The following is a 23729-nucleotide window of genomic DNA, read 5'->3' on the forward strand; positions in this document are numbered from 1 at the left end:
TATTGCAACCGCATATAGTACAGTTAACGAGTTAAAGAGAGTTATAGTTTAAGACAATACTAGACCAGGTTTTAGAGTTAGTCAAATCCAATACCATATTTATATATTCCATAATTGCACAATGATACCTCCGGGATACATACCTACATTTGTTCATGTGACATAGTAAAAATAACTTGATGGTGCATTTTTTTGTTGGGAAGTAGTTCCGAGCTATAATTATCCGCCCATCTCTTCCAGTAAAACCCTCAGAAAATAAGGTTTATCTGTGTGACTCACATGCCCAGGCGTGTAGAGAAAGATGAAATCAATACACGACTCACCGTGTGGTACCATGTGGCAGCGTGTCATTGGTTTAGTCAGTCTCTGACCTGAAAGTATGCAAGCATGCAAATGTGCACGATGCAGAGGAACGTGGTTTGTGTGAAACTGACGTTATGTTATACGATAGAGGATTAATAATATTACAGACTGAAATTAAGCTTTTAGTGACACAGGACATTTCAACCACCTCTTCACGTGGACCTGTTCAACATTGTAAACAGAACAGAACACACAAGCAAATCTCGCACCTATTGTGCAAAACAAGAAAGACGTGCTGGATGATGTATTATATTGTATTCAATTCATTTTAATGGAACAATTATTAGTCGGACAGTTATGTACAAGCAACAAAAGCTCTGTTTGTGTTGGAGAGAAAAATGCCCCCCCCCACCCTTCACGCTGCCAAACAGCCCGACGGCGCATGCTTTGGTCACCACGACGCACGGCGGCCATGCTTGTCTCTGGGCATTCAGGCCGAACAAATACCTTTCACACTGAATGGCACTGAGACATCAAGAGATGACACCAACAATTACTCAGTCACGGAATGCGTCCCGTATTCTCCCCCCCCACTCTCCCAGGCAGATGGCAACAAAGACATCGCTGAGCCCCGTATGGAGTTCCCTGCAGCTCCTTTACATCATTGTCTGGGAAAGGAGGGTCGGTTGAGAAACACATCACGGAAAGAGGAAAGAATGTGTCACACTTTATGTTTTGTTTGTGGCCAGGGCTTTTCTTCTTTCATTTAAAGGTGCAGTGTGTAGAATGTGTCAGAAATGAAATATAATATTCATAAGCATGTTTTAATTAGTGTATAATGCCATGAAAATAAGAATTGTTGTGTTGGCGCTACCTTAGAATGAGCGTTTTTGTTTTATCCACAGAGGGAGCGGGTACGCTCCACAGAGGCCGCCATGTTGCACGGCCATGTTTCTTGTATGGTAGCCCAGAAGGGACAAACCAAACATGGGCTCTAGAGAGGGCCTTTTGCGTTTTTTTGCGAGATTTGCGGACACCGTCGTGTTGCACGTGCCGTTGCTGTGGGGAGGGGTATTCAGACGGTTGCAATCTGCAACCTCACCGGTGGATGCCACTAAATTCTACACACTGCACCTTTAAGAGAAGATGCCACTGTGCCAGAAACTGCAGGAATATGTAGACATTCTTAATATTTAAGATTAATATTCATATTCAGAAGGATATATACCGTATATACACATTATCATATATAATCATGCATAATCATGTATTATCATTTCATATATATACTATATACTGTATATAAAACATAGATTTTATGACTTTAATGTCCTCTCTGTCTCTATTAAAGAAATTCGAGCACTAACACACACCAAACATTTGATAATACTTTCAAACAGGCATAATCAAGCAGAGGTCAATAGGAAACCTCTCTGTAGTTCCTTTAATACAAGCTGGTGAGCATACACAACTCAAGTGTGGCAAACAGCAGCATTCCTGCAGCAGTGCTTCACTGAACCTGAAAGCCTATTTCTGGAATACTAATCGGAGACGGAGCTTTAAGCGAAGATCAAAGGACTCCCGCGTGCCGCGCCCAATGAAGGCGTTTCTGCCCACAAAACGTACGCCGGCACTTATTCCACGCAGGTGGAGACGTCGCCGCGCCATTATGAGGGGGTTGTTAACGCTGCCGTTTCATCTCAGTTTTCTTTTACTCCCAATTTTGTACTCCCTCTTAATGACAGTGATGGAAGAAGAAGCGACCAGACCCTTTCACTTTGGTAAAAGCACAAACACCCCGGCACAACCGGGGTAAACGTGGAAGTAAGGCGTTGATGAATAGGCTCCCAGTCGCCTATATGCAACACTGAAGCTTATGGCTGTGCTTCTGTTTCGGCAAACACAAGTTTTATTCCCAATCCAACACATACACACAGACGCACATGCACAGGCGCACACGCACACGCACACGCACACGCACGCACACACACACACACACACACACACACACACACACACACACACACACACACACACACACACACACACACACACACACACACGCACACAAACCCGCACGCAGCTGAGTCAACTTTCATCCAAAGTGTGCAATGGATTGCAAAACGCCAAGTGTGACATGTTTATAAGGTTATCTTTTTTGTTTCTTCTCTTTTTTTTTTTTTTTTCCCCCCCTCCCTTTCAATATCTTCTTGAAAAGATCGAGGATAAGGCCCCAGGTTCCGGGGATGAGGTCATGCCAGATGTGGGAGGCCGCGAGCAGGAGACCGTCTGGAGTCTGGAAGCCGCGTCTGGATACTGTGTCATCCACAGGTGCAGAGATCCGCAGCTCCGGCAGCTCGCGCGGCAGGTTCTCGGCTGCGGTTTGAAAATGTCCCCCGTGGGGAAGGAACACGATCAGATAACTGGGGTGAAAAAATGTGGGAAGTGCTGACACTCATTTCTGGGAGGTGTAATTAAAGTAACAAAGGATTATTACTCCGCATAAATAGGGTTTGAAGCGAGGCTGTGCCCCCGTCTGCCTCATTCCGAATTATGACGGGGAGAATTTTATAAAAGCGCCGCCATCTAAAAGTTTTACTACCAAGGCCATTTCCTTAGATTCTCTGATTATTTTCTGACAAAACGGGGTTCATATGATTAGATTGGAGGTGAGATATCGGCGCCTTCCGACGTTCACTCATTATGAAAGGGCAAAACAGCCATGTGTGAAATCACATCTTCTCACAGTCTGTGGAAGGACGGAATATTTCCCCCCCTCAGGTTCTCCTTCGCATGACCACATGACGGATGCCTTGTGTGGCTTCAAAGCCGGGGCTGTCTATAAGGTATCGCGTGTCAGGTACGATAACCACCCCTGACAGCGTTTGATCTGGAAGCCGCGCCTTTCAGGAAGGCCCCCAGGCTCTGAGCGAAGGGCCCCCCTTTGATTTTCCAAAACAGCCCGACCGGTCGCCTCACAAATTGCTTAAGCGGTTGCGGTGATAGTTTCGAAATCATTTGGTTCGTTAATTTGAACAAATATTGCTGTCTACAGCTGAACTGGAGGGCAACTGGGTTGGTTGACATTGACGTGAAAAGATTCTGCTTGTGTCTACTAGTCCTTCTAGCGAGCCTCTATAGCAACACCCCCCCCCCCCCCCCCCCCCCCAAAAAAAACAACAAAAAAAATGTGTGTAGCACATGTGAATCCCATGTAAGGTGCTAAATGGTGCAGCTCATGTGATAGACAAGTAGGTTTTGTTTTTGACAGTGGCACCACACATGGGTTTCACATGTGATTTTACATGTGGTCTCCCATTCATAATGATTCAATAAAAATAAAAATAAACATGTAATTAAAAAAACAAAACAAAAATAAAAACAGCCTCATTTTACTATTCTTATATATTTGACTTATATTTGACTTATTGTTTTACATTTATGTTTCATGTATGCACCGAACACCAAGACAAATTCCTTGTTCACGTAAACTTACTTGGCAATGAAGACTATTCTGATTCTGATTCAATAACTTGTGTTTATACATTAGAAATGTTAAAATCCTGGCCAGGACACACGTTTTAGTTTTTTTACTATTCGACCATCATGTGCATCAAAAACATCTCAATGCCAGGATGGTGATTCTCCCCAGATTCGCAATGCCTTCCTGGTATTGTATCGTAGACTAGCTGGTGGCGTGACAATTACTATTGGCTGTGAACGGGATGGTTTTGGGACAAAAATACATATAAAACAGGCGAGTAAACACAACCCGTCCCAGTGTGCGTGAGCCAGGAGTAGAAAAGACCCCAAAGCTTTGTTTGTCTGGACACGTCTGTACACATTCCAGGAATGTGGAGAATGGAAAGGTAGCGACAAGAGAAGCCTTTGTCCCAAAAGGTCTCCCCTGCCCACCCCGGTGGTGAGGCTCTTATCTGGTAAATGAGACAGTGCCGACGGATTTGAATAACAGGATTTTGGCATCGACGCCCAGTTCTTTATACTGAGGGCTCCACTGTTCCACAGGAAAAGGCACTTGGGGAGACTCTGGTCAAGATACGTGGAGTCGCGTAACGGGCATCTTCACACTCCCTGCGCCCGAGCACCGTGGTGTTTTCGGCTGCCTGGTTCGGCTTTCACCGCGGACGTGATTATGGCGTGGGATAATGAACGGTACGCCCTGACGTCTAGATGCAATTCACACTCTCCCACTTCGTACCCGGGTGGACCTGCCGCTGTCGCCCCGCCATGGAGTGACTTATTCCGTGCGAGTCCGTCCTGCCCGCCATATGAGGGGCCAGCTAATCAGCCTGAGCCAAACCGCCTCCTGAAGCTCTGACTCATGATTTGATCTGGCTTGTGGCCTTGCTCACCCTTGGCTGAAATTGGTTGCTAGTGTTAAGTGTACACCTGGGACTCGGGGTTGCACTGCATTTGTTTGCCATATCTGCCCTTCTAGAGCTCAGGGTCTGAGCCAGCCATTGAATAAAAAAAGAGTTCCACGCACGCACGCACGCACGCACGCACGCACACACACACACACACACACACACACACACACACACACACACAGTAATGAAAACAAAGCTGCCTGTCATGTTGGGCGTCAGTGCCGGTCACAGTTAGATCCGTTGGCCAAAAGTGGAGCAAATTCCTGAGCCTCTACTCATGTTTGCTCGTTAATAAATCTCCCAGGCCGGAAAGGACGGAAATAAAACCAACGGACGATGACTCTCTAGAACAAGACAAGAAGAAGAACAAGAGTTACATGTAAGTTACACCTGACGATCAGGACATTATGCAGGGATTTGAGACCCCTGAAAAAAAAACCTTAAACCATGAAAATATTGTTCTGAAAGGGGAGTGGGGATGCTTATTATTATTATTATTATTATTAATAATAATAATAGTAATAATAATAATATTAAAATGGTAGAATTTAATAATTGTGTATGGAATAGTGAAATTTTCACTATTCCATACACAATTATTAAATTCTACCATTTTCTCTATCGAGATAAGTCCTTCAAACTTGTTTAAACTTTGTAAACTTATTTGTGTTGAAAGACATTTGTTGGGTTAGATTGCATTCTGAGTCAGGTTAATTCTTAGATTTCCAAATCTGGAAATGATGAAATGTGTGGTAAACATGTATTAGCCGATATTCAACAAATATTCACAAATGATCATATTTCTGTAAATTTTGCATTTGGGTAAAACGGCTCCTCCACCGATCATGTGAAACTTTTAAAGGCTCGACCGCTCCGAGGTCATCCTGTGGTCATTCCCTCTGCTGATCTCTGCTTTATTCGCGGATGTCCTCTATGATGTATTCCAGAGTCATTAGGACCGTTTGTCTCTGATAACAAAAATGATTACCCAAGTCACAGAGACCATTAGAGGCCTTTCTTCAGACCTCCATTTAACATGATTGGAAATGCCCGGAGCTCCTAGAGAGCAGTGTGCTTACCCTGTAATGGAGCGGCCTCCTCTCTGCCACCGCTCTAATGTACATCGCCGCTAATGACCAATCCGCTGTAATTGCCTTCGGGGGTCTCTGATGGTGGATTAATTGTGCAGAGTAATTTGTGAATTATCAGCTAACTTGCCTCAGCAGGACCTGGATGAGGCTCATTTACATAGAGATAAATGCAAATATCACACAACGCCGTTGCAGACCCCGACATGTAATTCGGGTCAGACTCATGGGATGAGTCTGCATGCCAATACATGAGTCATTATGGGGCTGAGCTCTGAAATTGACCATCGCATGCAAACATATATAATTAATGATGGCAGTCGGTTGCCCGGTTGTTCGATAATCCCTGTGACAAAACACAGGACAAACACACAATCAGCACAACAGAAACAATGCTTAAAAAAAAAAAAAAAAAAAAAAAAAAAAAAAGACAAAATACGTGATATACTGTACAGTATAAGTATAACCATCCCACTTATTTCTCAATGATGATTGGTTGCTGGTGCCCTCTAAACGCTTCTACGGTGGAACAAGCAGCAAACCAAACCGCTGTTCCTCTTTCCAATGCAACAGCAACTCAGCAATCATAAAGAATAAACACATGAAATGCGTTCAGGGCTGTTGCCGGCAACAGCCCTGAACGCATTTCATGTGTATGGGCAGAGGAAAAAAAAAAAGGTGATGAAAAAAAAAAAGAAAGCGATCGCAGTGACATAACATCCATTCAAGGGGGTGAGATGATCGTTTTGATGTTGTTGATTCAAGCCGCGAAGGCCCGCGCGTAGCGCCGCAGCATTTGTAGCCGGGCGGGAAGACGCCTGTTTGAGTGCGGTTCAGTGGTCCACTTGCCGCTCTCGCTAACTAAACCATTCTAATAAGTCACTTGGAAGAAATGGCGAGAGAGAGTCAGCTGATCCCTAATCCGCTGTGTGCTCGCATCAAGAGTCCAACCACACGCAAGTCCTCCACGAGACGGCGGGTGGGCGGGGGGATACCGTGCTCCAGTAGGCCCGCAGGTGTTTGGGCTGAATACGATCAACAGCTGTGGTCCACTTTTTATTTTATTTACATTTTTTTACTTTTACAAGCAACTGTGTTACAAAACTGAACTCCGAAACATTCACAAATCCGATTTCTTTCGGGAATAATTCCCCGGCAACACCCCGGCGGGTGTTTTTCCGAGCGGCGTCTCGCTTCACCCCGCGCGGCTTGAAGCGTGTCCATTCCCCGGCAGCGTCATCACCTGCATGTGCTACGTCGGCTCTGAAATAAGGCTCGACACCGAATGCCAAACACGCTCGCTCCCCGTGGCGGAGGGTGCGGTCGCAGTGGTTGTGTCCGTTTCCCCTTCTTTTGTCTCCCGGCGGGGGGGGGGGCTAGAGAAGAGAGAGGGAATTTAAATGATTGACACGTCTGTGAACCCCCGACAGACGGACTCCGTTTCTTGGTCTTAAAACCATATTCACGCGTATTAAGGATTTCATTAGCCTTTGGAGACCCTGGCATCGCCGTGCCGCACTGTTTCCAAGCCACTGTTGTTTGTTTATCTAATAATGAAAAAAATAATTAAATCTTGTGATGAGGTTTTCATGGTGTGGAGTGTTTCTCTCTTCTCCAGATCATAGATAGGAAAAAAACAACTCTGTACTTATTATAAAAGATGTTGCATCATTTGTTATTTGTTTGTTTCAAAGTCTCTTTTGGCCTGGCGGTCATATTTGAGAATACTGTCTCGTTTTTTCTGATTTGGGTCTTTTGCCGGCGCGGCTCCGGCGCAGTGTGTCGCTGGGGGAGAAGTGTTTTTTTCGCTCTTACCTTTTACCTTCGCCTTTCAAGTGCCGCTCCCAAGGGAACCACTGCCCTATTTTAAAACCATAATAATGCAGAGTAATACAAACCAGTCCTTAATTACAAAGCGGGAGACATTTCCTTTTGGATGGATTTCTTGTGCATGATTCTATAACGGAAAGAAAGCATTTTAAAAGGCAAACTATTCATGAATAATCTTATTAATGGAGGGAAGCGGTGAAATGAAGGGCCATATAAACCAGTTTCACCATATGTGTCAAATTAACTCCACTATTAATACTGGGGAAGAAACAACAAAACAAATAAAACTAAATAAAATTGTTCCGTCCACATTAACATCAAAGACAACAGGAAATGTCTCCAATCCTGTAATTTACTTTAGTACAGAAATATTGTTTTTTTGTTTTTTTTTTATATTTTTAATATTTTATATTGAATTAACAACTCTTTCTACTTTGTACTTCTGTGTCAGAACGAACTACCAGACCTTTGTCCCTTTCAAGATTTTCCAACAGCCACATGACGAGCACATGTTTTCACTCAATAAGCAGAAATCTGCCTGAGATTAGATAATTTCATCTGAGTTTATGATGTTGCAAGTTGTGCGGTGGAAAAACTCCAGAAACCCTGCAGTGCAATCACACTTATGTTTCCTTTTCAGCAACTTTGGCATTGCTCATAATTCATTATGGCATTCAGGTATTTATCAATAAACGAGAACAATGAGAACGAATAACATACTTACGGAAGTGAGTTATTGATCACAGAAGTGTTCAAACCACAGCACCAGAAACACATTGAACCCGCTCCACTGCCTTCTAATTGAATATTTCCAACCTCAAACTTACTTCTCTTGTTAGATGTTTTTCATTGAGTTTGGGAGAAAGATGCAAAAAAAATAATGCAGATTTCCATCGCTCATTCATTTTCCAAAAAGCATTTATTATGCAGCCCTCTAATTAAGAAATTAAGTTATTCTTTTTCAAGTTAATAATGAAAAACTACTACTTAAACTGCCCAAATGGGTCACCAACCGTAATAAACTAATTGCACCACATGGAAAGTACCAGATGGCAGAATGACACTGTCCATACATACATACATACATACATACATTCATACATACATACTCTGAGACACTCACACAGGCCCCACTGCCTTACTGTACTGTAGGTAGCATACTGTACTGCATACTGTATCACTGTTCTGAGTTACTGCATACTGCGCTGTATTGCTGTTCTGTTCAGTGTTACTGTATTGCTGTGCTGTACTGTTGTATACTGTACTGTATATCTCCATACTCACTTTATTCACATGCACTTTACTGCACATATCTGTATATACAAATAGCATATCCCATATACAGTACATAACTATATTCCCTTCTATTTTGTACCCCCACTCTGTATTACCTTTTTGAGTCTTATTTTATTTTCATTTTATTTTATTTATATGATTCTATTCACTCACTGCATTACGTTTTAGGAATCAGTTTCAGTTAGTTAGCCCATTAGGAATGAGGTAAGTTATTATGTTCGGTTTAGTAACGATTGTGCATAATCTCCAGGTGCGTTGCAAAGACATTTCACTGCATATATGTATGAAAGTATGTATATATATGTGACGTCATCTCTTGAATCTTGAAAACATACATACATACATACATAAATACATACATACATACATACATACATACATACATACATACATAAAAACACATACGTACATACAGTACATACATAAAAACACATACATACATACATACATACATACATACATACATACATACATACATACATACATAAAAACACATACATACAGTACATACACATACATACATAAATACACGTACACACATATATTCATACATACATACATACATACATACACATACATACATACATACATACATACATACATACATACAGTACATACATAAAAACACATACATACATACATACATACACATACATACATACATAAAAACATACATAAATACCAACATAACAACATACCAACATACATACATACATAAAAACACATACGTACATACAGTACATACATAAAAACACATACATACATACATACATGCATACATACATACATACATACATACATACATACATACACATATAGATACATACATACATACATACATACATACATACATACATACATACATACATACATACAAACACACACATATATATACATACATACATACATACATACATACATAAAAACACATACATACTGTACATACAATACATACACATACATACATACATAAATACACATACACACATACATACATACATACATACATACATACATACATACATACATACATAAATACCAACATACCAACATACATACATACATACATACATACATACATACATACATACATACATAAATACCAACATACCAACATACATACATACATACATAAAAACACATACATACAGTACATACACATACATACATACATACATAAATACACATACACACATACATACATACATACATACATACATACATACATACATACATATTTTCCTTTTATTATTTGCTTTACTTGTATATATTTGATTTTCTCATTTAGATTATATTATAACTTTTTCTTCCTACTTTATTTTGCACAGCCTTTGGAGTTTTCCCCGTTCATCATGTCACTGCACCACACTTGCACGACTGCATGTGATAAATTAATAATCAGAAAAAAAAATTGCTGTATTTTATTACTTTTTTGGTTACCTATAAATTGAGACAAGAAAATAACCTGGCATCAAATACACTGCTGTAAATATAAACACACCGCAAACTTCTGCTGTTCCTCCTCCACACTGGGGCTTTATGTGTCATGTCACCTGCATGTTCCCCAGCAAGAGGCGGATCCTTCTGCTGGGATGAGCCTCAACCTGTGGACCTGAGAGGAGAGCGGAGGGGAGGAGAGATCCACCCGGACGCTGGGAGAGGAACGTCACCACCTCCACGGCCATTACAACAAACAACAATACGACGGCAAAACAAACGTCCATCCATCCCGGGGGGACTGTCCAGGAAAGGTGTCCGATTTAATGGGATTTGCGGGGACGCTACGGGGCCAAGGAGCTAATGCTAGCTAGCTAGCTAACAAGGTCAGTTTGGCTCGGTTTTTACTTGAACAGGTATGGCGTCGAAATTAACACCGTCTTAATAGTCGTTAACTCGGTTTAATAACGAAATGTACCCCGGTTCCCTTTTCTTCCGACCCGGGGGCGGGGGGGGGGGGGGGGGGTCGTTATAATTATTATTCTTTTCTCGTCAACATGGATGGTGCTATTCCGGTGGCGCCACCGTGTCGTTCAGCTATTACGTGTTGTTGGGTGTTTTTCAGGACGTGTCACCGGGGTTGGACGCTGTGATCCGTCCTTCCCTGTGCGCCGCGCGGCGTGTGAGGGTTTCGTGCCCGCCGGCCAGCAGCCCCAGCCCGGCTGGAGCAGGTGCATCCTCCCGCCTCCGGTGCGGAGCCGTCGCAGCGTGCTGCGACTCGGCTGCTAGACTTGAAAACGTCTCATTTAATAATCGGCCCCCGACAACTCGATCCTAACTGAGTTGATATATAGTTCGAGAGGAACAATTTTATTTATCCATTTAGTTCAATTTATTTGGTGTGTGTGTGTGTGTGTGTGTGTGTGTGTGTGTTGTGCCCGATGTGATTTAACTCCGCGGGCCTTGTCAATAGAAAGTCCACAGCGAGGCCCGAACATGAACCACCGTCCACCCATATGTGGTCAGAGGAATGAGAGATCTACGGGGCGCCTCTCCCCAAAAAACCCAATTTCACCTTCTCACTCACCGACGGATTCACTCGCAGAGAACTCAACGTGTTCTAGAGTTGAATCCCCAGTGAAGACGAAGCTCCAAGACCTCACAACCTGACACCAAAACAGTGCGGTGGGAACAGTATAAGTGCTTGTCCCTTAAATGTACTCAACAGTATTTAGGCTAAAGGTAAATTTCATATCCAGTGTCCTGATATAACGTAAAAAAAAAAAATACAGAGCGTATAATACAGCACAAAATGTGTTCTGTACCTTTTTGTGATCATTTATATCTCGATTGCAATTCACAAAGAAATCTTGAAATAAGTAGTTAAAAACAATAAACCGGATAGGATATACCTTTTGATAGATAGAAATAAAGATATTGATTCATAAAAAAGAATAACTAATTGTTAGAAATGTAGTACAGTAAAAAAAAAAAAAAAGTACTTGCTTTGAAATGTAGTGGAGTAAAAGTTACAATTGGATGGAAATGGAATGTCAAGTACTTTAGATTGTTACTGTCCACCCCTGGCCACCTCCAGTATGACCCAGGCCTGACTAAAGCGAAATGGTCCTTTTAATGTCACGTTTCCCCTGAAACCGTGAATCTCTTTGCACAGATTTATTGGATTATCGGCCAGTGCGAGTTAATGCCCATGTTATCGCAGATCGATCGTGGCTCTCTGTTGTTATTGATGATCAGCAGAATCAGAATCAGAACGCTACAGGCGTCAGAAGCCGCGTATGGATCGGCCGATAACATCTTAAAGTTGACTAACGTGAACCGAGTGTTGATTTCTTGGTCATTGAAGATCATGATTCCGCCTTTGCAGTTTGCCTTTATAAGTTCTAGCACTTAACTCTACACTGGTTCACAGATGAATGAAGTGATTTATTGCGCCATGCCTTTATCACAAAAAAACCTGTTTGTTATGTTTTCGATTTTCTAAAGGTCAACCTATTGAGTTAACATGAAACGGTCCATCAAGGCTTTGTTCGTTTATTTTTTTATTCTCTTATTTGATCTTTTTCCCCCCTCTGATATCTGAATTATTTTATTACTTTTTTTGCAGTGTTTAGGAATCACAATGAAACCTCTAGTTGCAAGACAAGCTTGTCTTGTGGAAATATTTGTTATTCAGCTCATGCACTATCCAGAGGCTGCTGGATGAGGTACGTCAATTCAATTGGCCCTGAATGCCACTGTGAATTTGAGCCCTAATTATTTTCCATGGGTTTCAGGCTTCTCAGAGTGTTAAACCTCAGACCGCACTGGTGCAATAGTTGTCTTAGAACAGACCTTTTGACATATGGGAGGGGGGAAATGACAGTGCCGCTGCTTTACAAAAGTTGAGCAACACACTAAAGCTTTTCATTGGAACTATCAGATCTCTATTAAGATTACAGTGTGTTTTCTTCACGGTTGCATCATAGACAAATAGTGTTTTGTCTCTGTCATTGTGTACACATTCAAAGATTACCGTGTTCCTCCAACATTACTGTGAAAAAAACTCCCTCAGCATTTCCCCCAATCGGTTGCAATTCATGGAGTCATACTTATGCAGAGGCGTCACATTGAGGCACACTTACCCTGGAGCAGATCCTATTGAAGGGGGATTGATGCAGACTGTAAAGCACACTGACTCCTACGCTGCTGGCACTCCTTTTCACAAGATGATACGAATAGCTGAAATAAACTTTGGGTCTTAATTTTCCACCGTAGTCTTTGTGTTTGCAGAGGATTAGCTTTTGCTTGTGTCAAAAGCTCTAATTGTCAAAATGAGATATCCTCATCAAAGTCAGGCCTATGTGATCACTCATTTTAATTTGGTTTTAATGTTCAAGTGGTTTACTTTGACATGCTTGTTTGGAACATGTTCTTCAAAATGGTGTCCTGAAGACTACATTCTCGAGTTTACTCCATCCATTTCTCTCACTTGTGGCAGCAACCAGATGTGTTGCTTAAATTTTCCCAACCTCACATTTTATTGATATGCTTGTGTTTTACATTAAAATACAGGTTGAAAGAGGTGGATGAATTGCAATATATATATATATATTTTTTCCCCCTTCATATTCATCTAGCGCACATCGTGGGCTCAGCCCTGCCCGTGTTCCTGCTTGGCCTTGTGTATGAAAGGCTTTAGAAAATATAACTGTGCTGTGGTTTCCATTCAGAATCATCTGAGTCAGAAGGAGGGTTTTATCGAGGGAGGGGGATGCCTTTTGTTTATTTTATTACAATCTCATATTTGCTGCATATCTTGGCATGGTAACAGAGGCACTATGTGAAAGGGTTTTTGTGTGTGTCGGTCAATGCTTATTCAGAGAAAGGCACGTGCTCCGTGAATCAAGATTTGTCTAAGATGTAAAGAGGACAGACATGTTGTGGACTATTATTTGCTGTAAAAGCTATGTTCTGCAGTTACTGTACTAATGTTTGACTCAGTCTTTTCAAAGTTGTTCTGTTGTCTCATTTTTTTAATGTTCACATTTTATCCAACCTCCAGATTGTTTTATTATTTACAACTTGATTAAGATGTCAAATAGTCTGAATTCTTACAAACATTTCATATGGGTTTCATCCCCATAACCATCCTCATTATTTAACCAGTGTCATCACTTTATTTGGGTTTTGATCACGAGGGTGGGACCGTTTTTTGCAACGTATTTCACATGAAGAAATAATTTGACGAAAAGGAACGATACAGTGACCTAATGAACCAGAAATGGAAGTTGGTCTTTCCCCCCACCAGCTGATCAATCATGATGCAACCAACCATGTGATTTATGTTTTTTTTTTTCTTAGAATAATCAAACTTGTCAGTGGAACTCAAAGCTATGTTCTCAATGCTTCTTTTTGCTCAACAATGTTTGTTTCAGCTGAAGTCAATCTGGCCCTCTTGTTGTTGGTTACAGCAAAATAAAATCCCATTTAAGTCAATGAGACGAGTTACTGAGTTAAAAAAACAAAAGTCTCTGGAGTTGATTGATATCACCCCCATAGACTTTTAAGGAATATCTCTAACCCTCTGTATTAATTCTGGTATGCATTGGTTGGTTGTTGTTTATTGTTCTCTGCAGGCGTTACAATTTCTTTACAAGTCAGCCACTACAAATGCTCCGAGCTCTTAAAAATGCTCCGATACAAGCCACTACTAGCCACTCATGCGACAGTCAGAGTTCCTAGGCGAAAGCGCCTTAAACCTTGCACAAGGTAAATTAAAGCATTATAACTACTATTACTTAGGAGTATTTACTGTATAAACTTGGAAATCCAACATCTGCAATCGATCATTTAGCAAAAGGTGCTGTCAGCTCTGACTTGTGTTTCGATGTTGAGAGAGAGAGAGTTGAGTTCTGTCATCAATGATAGACGCAAAGTATCTGCAGTGTTATTGTGAGCAAAACTCGGCGAGACCCATTAGAGAGACAAATACATATAGGTCGAACGTTTATTGTTGAAAAGCCTGCTATAAATGCAAAATGTGACTGCCTCATTCAGGGAACCTCATGGAGGGAACAAACAGCTATGTATGAAATCCTGCTACCATGACAACCAGAGTCGCCAACCTTACATTTTCAGATATTATTAAGTATACAGTTGAAAATCTTCTTGGTAAAGATTTGTTGAACACCCTCCTCTGCTCAAGTACCCTAACATTGTGTGGTCATACATCGATCAGCCACAACATTAAAACCACCTGCCTTATATTGTGTAGCTCCCAATCGTGCCGCCAAAACAGCTCTGCCCCGTCAAGGCATGGACTCCACAAGACCTCTGAAGGTGTCCTATGGTATCTGGCACCAAGACGTTAGTAGCAGATCCTTTAAGTCCTGGAAGTTGTGAGGTGTGGCCTCCATGGATCAGGCTTGTTGTTCCAGCACATCCCACAGATACTTGATTGGATTGAGATCGAGGGAATTTTATCGTGTCCCTCAAACAATTCCTGAATAATTTTTGCAGTGTGGTGAACGGATTATCCTGCTGAAAGAGGCCACTGCCATCAGGGAATACTGTTGCCATGAAGGGGTGTACTTGTTCTGCAACAATGTTGAGGTAGGTGGTACGTGTCAAAGTAACATCCACATGAATGTCAGCACCCAAGGTTTCCCAGCTGAACAATACCCAGAGCATCACACTTCCTCCGCCGGCTTGTCTTCTCCCTGAAAAAGGAAGATCAAAAAAAGGTGATTCCTCAGACAAGGCCATCTTCTTCCATTGCTCCATGGTCCAGTTCTGACGCTCACATGTCCATTGTAGGCACTTTCAGTGGTGGACAGGGGTCAGTATGGACACACTGACCAGTCAGTGGCTACGCAGCTCCATACACAGCAAGCTGTGATGCACTGTGTGTTCTGACCCCTTTCTATCATAGCAGCATCAACCTTTTTAGCAATTTGTGCTGCAGTAGCTCTTCTGTGGGATTGGACCAGATGGGCTAGACTTTGCCCCCACACGCCGCGCATCAATGAGCCCATGGACGCCCATGACCCCGTCGCCGGTTCACCGGTTGTCCTTCCTTGGACCACTTTTGGTAGGTGCTAACCGCTGGATACTGGGAACACCCCACAAGACCTGCCATTTTAGAGATGCTCTGTTTTTATGGACGGACGGTTATGATCAACTGTAGATACATTTTTCTGACTCATGTAAATTCACGGATCAATAGCAACGCCGCTGACAAGCTTAGTTTATTCAATCAATGGTTTAGACATTTATTAATGGGAATATTTATATTAGATGTATAGGACCTGCTTACAGTACAAGTGGTGCTTACTTAGTGAACATATAATACTGGCATAGAAAAGTCACATCATAGAAGTGGTGTTGTGCAAGTTTTGTTTATTGGATGACCTTTCAGTCTAGTTAACCTTTGTCAAGAAAAACAAACATCACCTTGAAACTCACCCAATTTAAGAATGACACATCACACAATCAGTATGCACTATGTCTAGAACACACAGATAGGGCAGCCCTTCACTCACTGTATTTTTTGTTTTGTTAAATGAATTGATTATTAATGGATGGTTACTGATGCCAAGGTAAAATAGCATATTTGTATTCAAAGATTTGCCAAGTAGAAAAAAATATGATAGAAAAACATGTTGCTTGTAACTTGCACTTTGTTTGCATGAAAAGGGTTATTTAGTGGACACCCTGACTGGTTGAAAGGAGTATGCAAAAGCTTCCATCTTCACCCGCCTTTGAAGACAATGAAGCAAATGGAAAATGGAATTGGTTTGGAGTTGTTGCTTTCAGCATCAGTATTTTTATTTTATTTTCTTCTTAGCTGACGCCATGGTTTTGCCCCTGTTGGGCATTAGGATTCCAAATGATTGGCTGCCCCAGCTCTGCCTGTCTCTCAGTGCTACTGGATTTGGGTTGGCCGGGTCAGCACAATTGAGTCTCTAATTCCCACCCTCAGGGCGCCTAATTAAAACTTACATCCAAGACGAATGACCTTTGACACTCACATGCCATCTCAGAAGAGTTGTGAACTCAAATCCCCTCGATTCTGAAGTTAGTGTAGGATTGGCATGCACTTATTTTGCTCTGGAAATGCTTGCATAGGTCTCATCTATTTTGCATTGTTATTGGCTATTTGTTTAGCTATATGTCAATTAGTTCCTTTTTTTTTTTTTTTGTCAATTCCTGTTATACTGGATGAGGCGTCAGCAGCAGGCATGTGGCTAGTATTGATCAAAAGGTGATGATGGTAGTTGATTGGACAGAAGCAGTTGTTGGAGGCCCGACAAAGTAGGACTGAACGATTAATCGAATTCAAACCGACATCACAATTTAATAGATGTCGATTTAATAGAACGAAAGTTTCAAGTTTTTTTTATATATGAGATACACAATCTAACCAATACGGCCGTCCAGAGCCAGCTCTTCCTAAAGGTGAGACAGGCGAGCACCTAGCGCGCCACCCCGAGGGGGCGCCGCCCGAAGGTGCGCATGTCAGCGATGGGGTGCTCGCGATCGGCGTGCCAGAAAAGTGTTGTTTTTATTTTATGTCTCCTTTTGGAAAGAAACAAGTGTGAATGGAACGAAACCGTGCGTAATGGGGACACTTTCCCCGTGACTCTCTTACTACTCCCGCCTAGAGTGACTGTTTTGACCGAACCTTCGGGCCGCCCCCCTGTGAGACCCGGTGCTCCAGCCCGGGATGGGACATGTGCTGCTGGCAGAGTTCGGAACACCTGTAGAGTCTGGACGGAGCCTCTTCCAGAACACTGCGTCTGTTTTTTTTTTTTTTTTGTTTGTTTGTTTTTACCTTATTTATTATTTTTTTTTTTTTTCCGCTCTGAGTATGTGGATGTATGCGCCCAACATTTTTTTTATGAAAAATAACTTTCTGCTCAAACACTGCATTTTTTATTTTCTTTTTATTATTATTCATTTTCAGATTCAGTCACAAGGCTTGAATTTAAATCAATGTTCTACTTTGATTGAAGGGTTGTCTTTTTAAAATTCAGTAGTTAAATAAAGATATGTTATTCATCTCAATTCATGCATCAGTATTAATCATTTCATCATAACATGTAGCACTAGCCAACGGGAAAGAGCAGTTTATATGTTGACTCTACCCAGTGTTGTGTTGGTCATACCATAGAATGATTTATTGCTTATGTTCAGTAAATAATACAGAAGATGAGGAACTTAAAAAAAAAAAAAAAAAAAAAGGCATACTAAATCGCAATCACAATATTGGTCTAAAAAAAATGTTGTTCAGCCCTACTACAAAATCAATGTGCAACAGCCAATGTAGAAGCACAATGAAATAAAGATTTTTGTGTAAAGGCCACCTAATTCGCACACACTAGAATAGTATTGCTTATATTTTACACAATTTTAAAGCCAGCCATTTTACTATGTTAGCAGTGATTATATTTGAGAAGGAACAATATTAAATGTAGGTTTTCCGAGGCTATATACTTGATATCCTTGTTCATTAAGATAACTGTATGTGACGAGCAATTGTGTTCTAATGTTTGCTTTTCTTTTTATTTTTTTATCTTTTCAGGAGTTGACACATGTGGCAGCTTAAAAGCCTGCCAAAATCCTCTTCATGGATGAAAGTGGACAACGAAAAAACACAAAGGTGAATGCTGCATCTCTGAGCCTGGCATCTATCCCGAGGATCTGACCCACAAGCATTTGGTCAGACTGACATTAGTGCATGTGGCCTCTTCAGTTGTTCTCAGACATCTGGTGGGCAGCACAACTACCTGCAACTATGCACTATAAACGGAGAGATTGGAGCTGTGGAATTACCAGGAGGAGCAAGCTCCCTCCAGGCAGGACTTTCTCTCTGGTCATGGGGCTGCTGGTGGCTCTTGTCCAGGGTACCGTGCTGGGCGGCCAGCACGAGACTGTGGTGGAGATGATGTCCGTGGAGTTGGAGGCTTCCATGCAGTCCGTTGTGCTTGCCGAGCTTCAGGCTACTTCCTCTGTAGTTACTAAAGAACAGTCTCCACCTATCCCAGAAGCTTCTGCAGTGACAGAGGGACTGCACACTGGAATCCCTGACTCCTCAGCAATCGTAGGCCAGGTGTTCCAAATGAGGGTTCCACCAAGACCTGCAAATGGAAGCTGTAATATTCATGTAAGTAACTGTCGGTGTGGGTGGGTGTGGCCGTGCGTCTCTGCCCTCAGGTAGGGTTTTAGGAAGGGACCATGGTTTACCAACATGGCGAGAGTTTTATTATATCATGAAAAAAGGCCCGCTGGCCACAATGATAAATAATATAATGATGACAATAATTTGGGGCGCAGGGGGAATGGCGCTCCGTACTCTGGCTCCTGGTTGGCTGATGAGCCCATGCGCCGATCCCCTCTGCAAGACAGACAAAAATCAAGAAAGCTCCTGCCTTGAGTCGGACCCATCAGCGCCGCAGGGCGCTGATTCAGCCGATTTGAGGCAGCCTGGCAGCCGCGGGAAACGGAGCCGTGCTGTCGTCTGCATGACCACGCCCCTTGGTCCGCTTCAGTGTGTGTGTGTGTGTGTATGTAATATAATTTTCAAATGACGGCTCAAAAAGCCTTTCATGCCACTTCAATATTGCAAAACTGATTGAACACATCTGACACCAGGCTCTTTTTTTTGGCAAGGCTGTTCTATATAGCACTTGCATTACATTACATAATACATATTATATAGACTTACGTATGCCACTCACTATTCTATAGGACTTTATTCATTGTCATGTCATGGTTTTATATTGTTTAGCATTGTGCTCCTTTGCCATTGCACTCATAATCTGATGTTACCATCTTCCTGATCACTACTGTACATTGTGTTGCCCATTGGCAGCAGAGCAGTAACCTGGATTATGAGCTCCCTGGTAGTGCCATTTCTGAAAGTGATTTTAGATTTGGGCAAAGTTGTTTCCACAGAACATGTAACATCTTTCTCTATGTGGGGTAGTGATTATAGCAAGGAATTGAAGCCATTTTGAGCAGTAGGAATCTCTGGAAAAGGCTTAACTTTATGTAACTATTCAGTAAACCACTTGCTTCTTGATTCCCGATTAAATAGTCATGGGGACTGCTTGGGAATGGTTTCATAAGAAGAGAAAAAGTCATTTATCTTGCCTGTCAGTTGAAATGCATAATGCCTAGTATTTATGCTTTCATTATTAGAACCAAACCACTGCTGATTGAAGCTGGCTGTGGTGCGATTTGTTTCTGCCAGACTTATGAATGAGATGAGATTATTGGTCCGTAGTGTGTTGCGGAATGATATCCTGTCATATCATAATAACTCAAAATGAGTGGTGATGACTTAGATAGTTGTTTCCTGAATGGCAGTGCACTCTGGCCTCCTCCCTGTTTATATTTGACAAGATTTGATAAATCCCTATGAAATTGCCAGGCATGAATTCAAAGAAAAAAACATTTTGGCGGGTTGTACTTTGGAGATATTTCAGTTTCACATGCTATTTTTCCAAATTGCCCAGACTTAATGTGTGTTCAGTGGCGACATTTTAGCTGCATAAAATCACTTGTAATTTTACCTTTCTAACATATCTGTGTGTTCTTCTCTCCCCCCTCCTGTAGCTTACTGAGCTGGGGAAGGAGACCTTACCCTCCTGGCTACACTGGGACAGAGAGCGCTGTATTCTCTTAGGTCTGGCCCTGGAGCAAGACAAAGGTGTGCACCATATTTCTGTCTCTAGAGAAGAGATGAATGCCAAGTTTGCCAGACAGATGGTGCCCAGTGCAATGTTTTCTATTGAGGTATACCCAGAAGAACGGGCAGACACTGAACCGGCCCTGCTCGCTCTACAGTCTGATATCAGTGGCCTCCAGCCCTTTACCTGTGGCACTGAAGAGCCTGTCACTGTCCTCACAGTCATCCTAGACGCTGATCTGACAAAGATGGCTGCTGAAAAGAGAGTCATGCTCCTGCACATGATGAAAGAGTTTTCACATGTACCTATGGAGCATATGCGAGTCGTCCCTGTTGTCAACAACCGACTCTTTGACATGTCTGCCTTTGTGGCTGGACCCGGGAATGCCAAGAAGGTGGTGGAGAATGGAGCCTTGTTGTCATGGAAACTTGGCTGCGCACTTGACCAGAGCAATATCCCTGACATCAGCAGTGTTCAGTCCCCAGCTAAAGATGGTACCATGTCAGCTATGCTGGGCTATCCGGTAGTTGGTTGGCACATTGTCAATAAAAAACCCCACGGTGTGAAAAGGGTCAGAAGGCATTTATACAATACACCCACGCCGGTGCCCTCCCTGCTTCCCCCAACCACCCATGTTGAGCCCCCTATTCGTATTGTTCCCACCCCTACTTCTCCCTCGATTGCCCCTGCCACAGAGAACTCTGCGCCCCCTGTCCGTGGTCCTCTGCCTCTGCCAGTGAAGCCCACTATTAGGGTTAGAGATCAGATAGCTCACACACCTGCGTTAGGGCCTCCCCAACCCACCAGAGTAATGGGAACAACCAGTACCATCCCTATCCAGCCGACCATGACCCGGCCAACATTTGTGGAGGCCACTGCTTTGCCGACACCACCAAGTACCACCAAAAAGCCCAAGACCTCTGCGACCAAGAAGCCTAAGAGACCTAAATCCTCCACTCCAGCCCCCAGAGAGCCTAAAACCACGACACCTAAGCCGCCCAAACGTACCCCCCCATTGCCTGTGGTTCCGGAGGAGAATCAAAATCCAATAATCCACAATCCCATTGATGAAGTTAGTGCGTGGGTGGGAACCTACTTTGAGGTCAAGATTCCTCCTGACACATTCTACGACAGGGAGGATGGTACTACCGATAAGCTGCGTCTGACTTTGAAGAAGACCCCCAAAGAAGCAGTGAGTGAAACCTCTTGGATCCAGTTCAACACCACCATCCAGCTTCTCTACGGCCTTCCGGAGGAGCAGCACGAGGGCACACATGAGTACTTCATGCTAGCCACAGACAAGGGTGGGAAGAGTATTATGGATGCCTTTGTGGTCCATGTCCGTCGTTGGTCAGCCAATGACAAACCCTCAGTTGTGTTTGCTGCTCGTTTCCACGGTGATCCCAAATTGCTGAATAATGATGTCCATAAGAAGATTCTTTTGACCAAAAAGCTTGCCTATGCGCTCGGTGACCGCAATAGCAGCACAGTAACTTTGAGAAGCATTACCAAGGGCTCTATTGTGGTGGAGTGGACTAACAACAGTCTCCAACAAAGTCCTTGTCCAAAGGATCAGATTACTGTGCTCAGCAACAGGATCTCTGATCCCCAGGGCAGACCTAAGCTGCCCTTCACTAAAGCCATGGAACCTGAGTTCAAAACCATTAACATCTCGATACGTGGCACCAATAAATGTCAAAGCTACACATTCGTGCCACCGGGTGAGATTCCAGCAACTGTTCTACCTACAGCCACGCCCTTACCGGGCACAGGCCGCAGGAGCTCCGATGATGTCTATTTACACACGGTCATCCCAGCTGTGGTGGTGGCAGCGCTGCTGCTAATAGCAGGCGTCATCGCTATGGTGTGTTACCGCAAGAAGCGCAAAGGGAAGATGACCATCGAAGAGCAGGCAACTTTCATCAAGAAAGGTGTCCCCATCATCTTCGCCGATGAACTGGATGACTCCAAGTCCCCGCCGTCGTCCAGCATTCCTCTCATCCTTCAAGAGGAAAAGCCGCCACTGCCTCCACCTGAGTACCCCAACATGGCTGGCCCGCACAGTACACTGCTCAATCAGGATCTGCTGGAGGAATACTCAATCTACCAGGATGAGGACCCCAATGCCCCACCTTACCAGCCCCCACCGCCATTTACTGTCCCCATCGAGGGCAAGGGCTCCCGGCCCAAGAACATGACCTCGTACCGGTCACCACCTCCCTATGTGCCCCCCTAACGCTCAGCGAGCGTGCAGAGTAGGAAGAGGGAGCACCTTAGGGATGCTCGTTTGTATGAAAACTATATCAGAAGTAATTTTACATGTGTCCAATGAGATTGCTTTGACTTTTTAGAGGAGCAGGCATCCACACCCATATATGTGAACACCATGGATAAGACGTCGCAACTCGACCGCTGTCGGCACAGGACAAATAGACAGGAAACCGTTTGTAATTCCAGTACTCTTTTGTCGTCCTTCAGTTCTGCCACAAACATTTTAAAAACTTTTTTTTTTTTTTTTTTTTTTTTTTTTTTGAGTGCTTTTGAACAAGAGTCAATTTTATCTCTGATGTACTGTTTCTATTGTATAGAAAATAAAAAGTAGGACAGACTGCAGCCAATAGGACCCTGGAGCAAATATCACAATGGCGACAGACTTTAGACTCTTTCCCTCAAAAATGTTAATCTTTATACAAATTCAGTATCACTCTTATCTGTTTCTACGCCAGGTTTACTAAGACTTTGCACCTGTTATTTCCAGAGGGGAACAGAATCTTAAAAAAACCAAATACAGAGCATGAAGGAGTCTTTATTTACACAACACTTCAGTTTGTGTCCCAGTCTTTTGTCCGTACCCGTTCCTTTCTCTCGCTTTGCTCCCTCTTGACAATAACACATGCAAACCCTTGCACACCCGCAAACTCTTGTTAAACCTTGCACCTTTTTTTTTTTTAGTCACGCAGCAGAACGTTTGACTCGGTAGTCCAAGGACTGTTTTATTTTTCTTTCCTCTGTTATCAAAAAAGGCAAGGCATTACGCAGAAGCATTGTGTTATTTACACATCGTTGTGGCTGAGGTGCTTAAAAGAGAGAGGAGGGAGGCAGACGTGAAGGTCTTCGGTCATGAAATAATGGTGTGTGTGTGTGTGTGTCTGTCTGTGTGTGTGTGTGTGTGTGTGTGGAGGGAAAGG

The 23729-nt window shown here is 42.8% G+C and overlaps 1 protein-coding gene across 1 annotated transcript; it reads left to right on the plus strand.

The window, feature by feature from the left end:
* The first annotated feature begins 10538 nt into the window (after positions 1-10538).
* Positions 10539-22818, plus strand: LOC307240773 (dystroglycan 1-like). The gene is made up of 3 exons (XM_080014622.1): positions 10539-10731; positions 18432-19013; positions 20468-22818. The coding sequence occupies exons 2-3, from the start codon at positions 18588-18590 to the stop codon at positions 22775-22777; spliced, it is 2736 nt and encodes a 911-aa protein (XP_079870748.1). The 5' UTR covers positions 10539-10731; positions 18432-18587; the 3' UTR covers positions 22778-22818.
* The last annotated feature ends 911 nt before the right edge of the window (positions 22819-23729 follow it).

The sequence above is a fragment of the Zeus faber genome, assembly GCF_960531495.2.
Source record: "Zeus faber genome assembly, chromosome: 15".
Classification (NCBI taxonomy): Eukaryota; Metazoa; Chordata; class Actinopteri; order Zeiformes; family Zeidae; genus Zeus; species Zeus faber.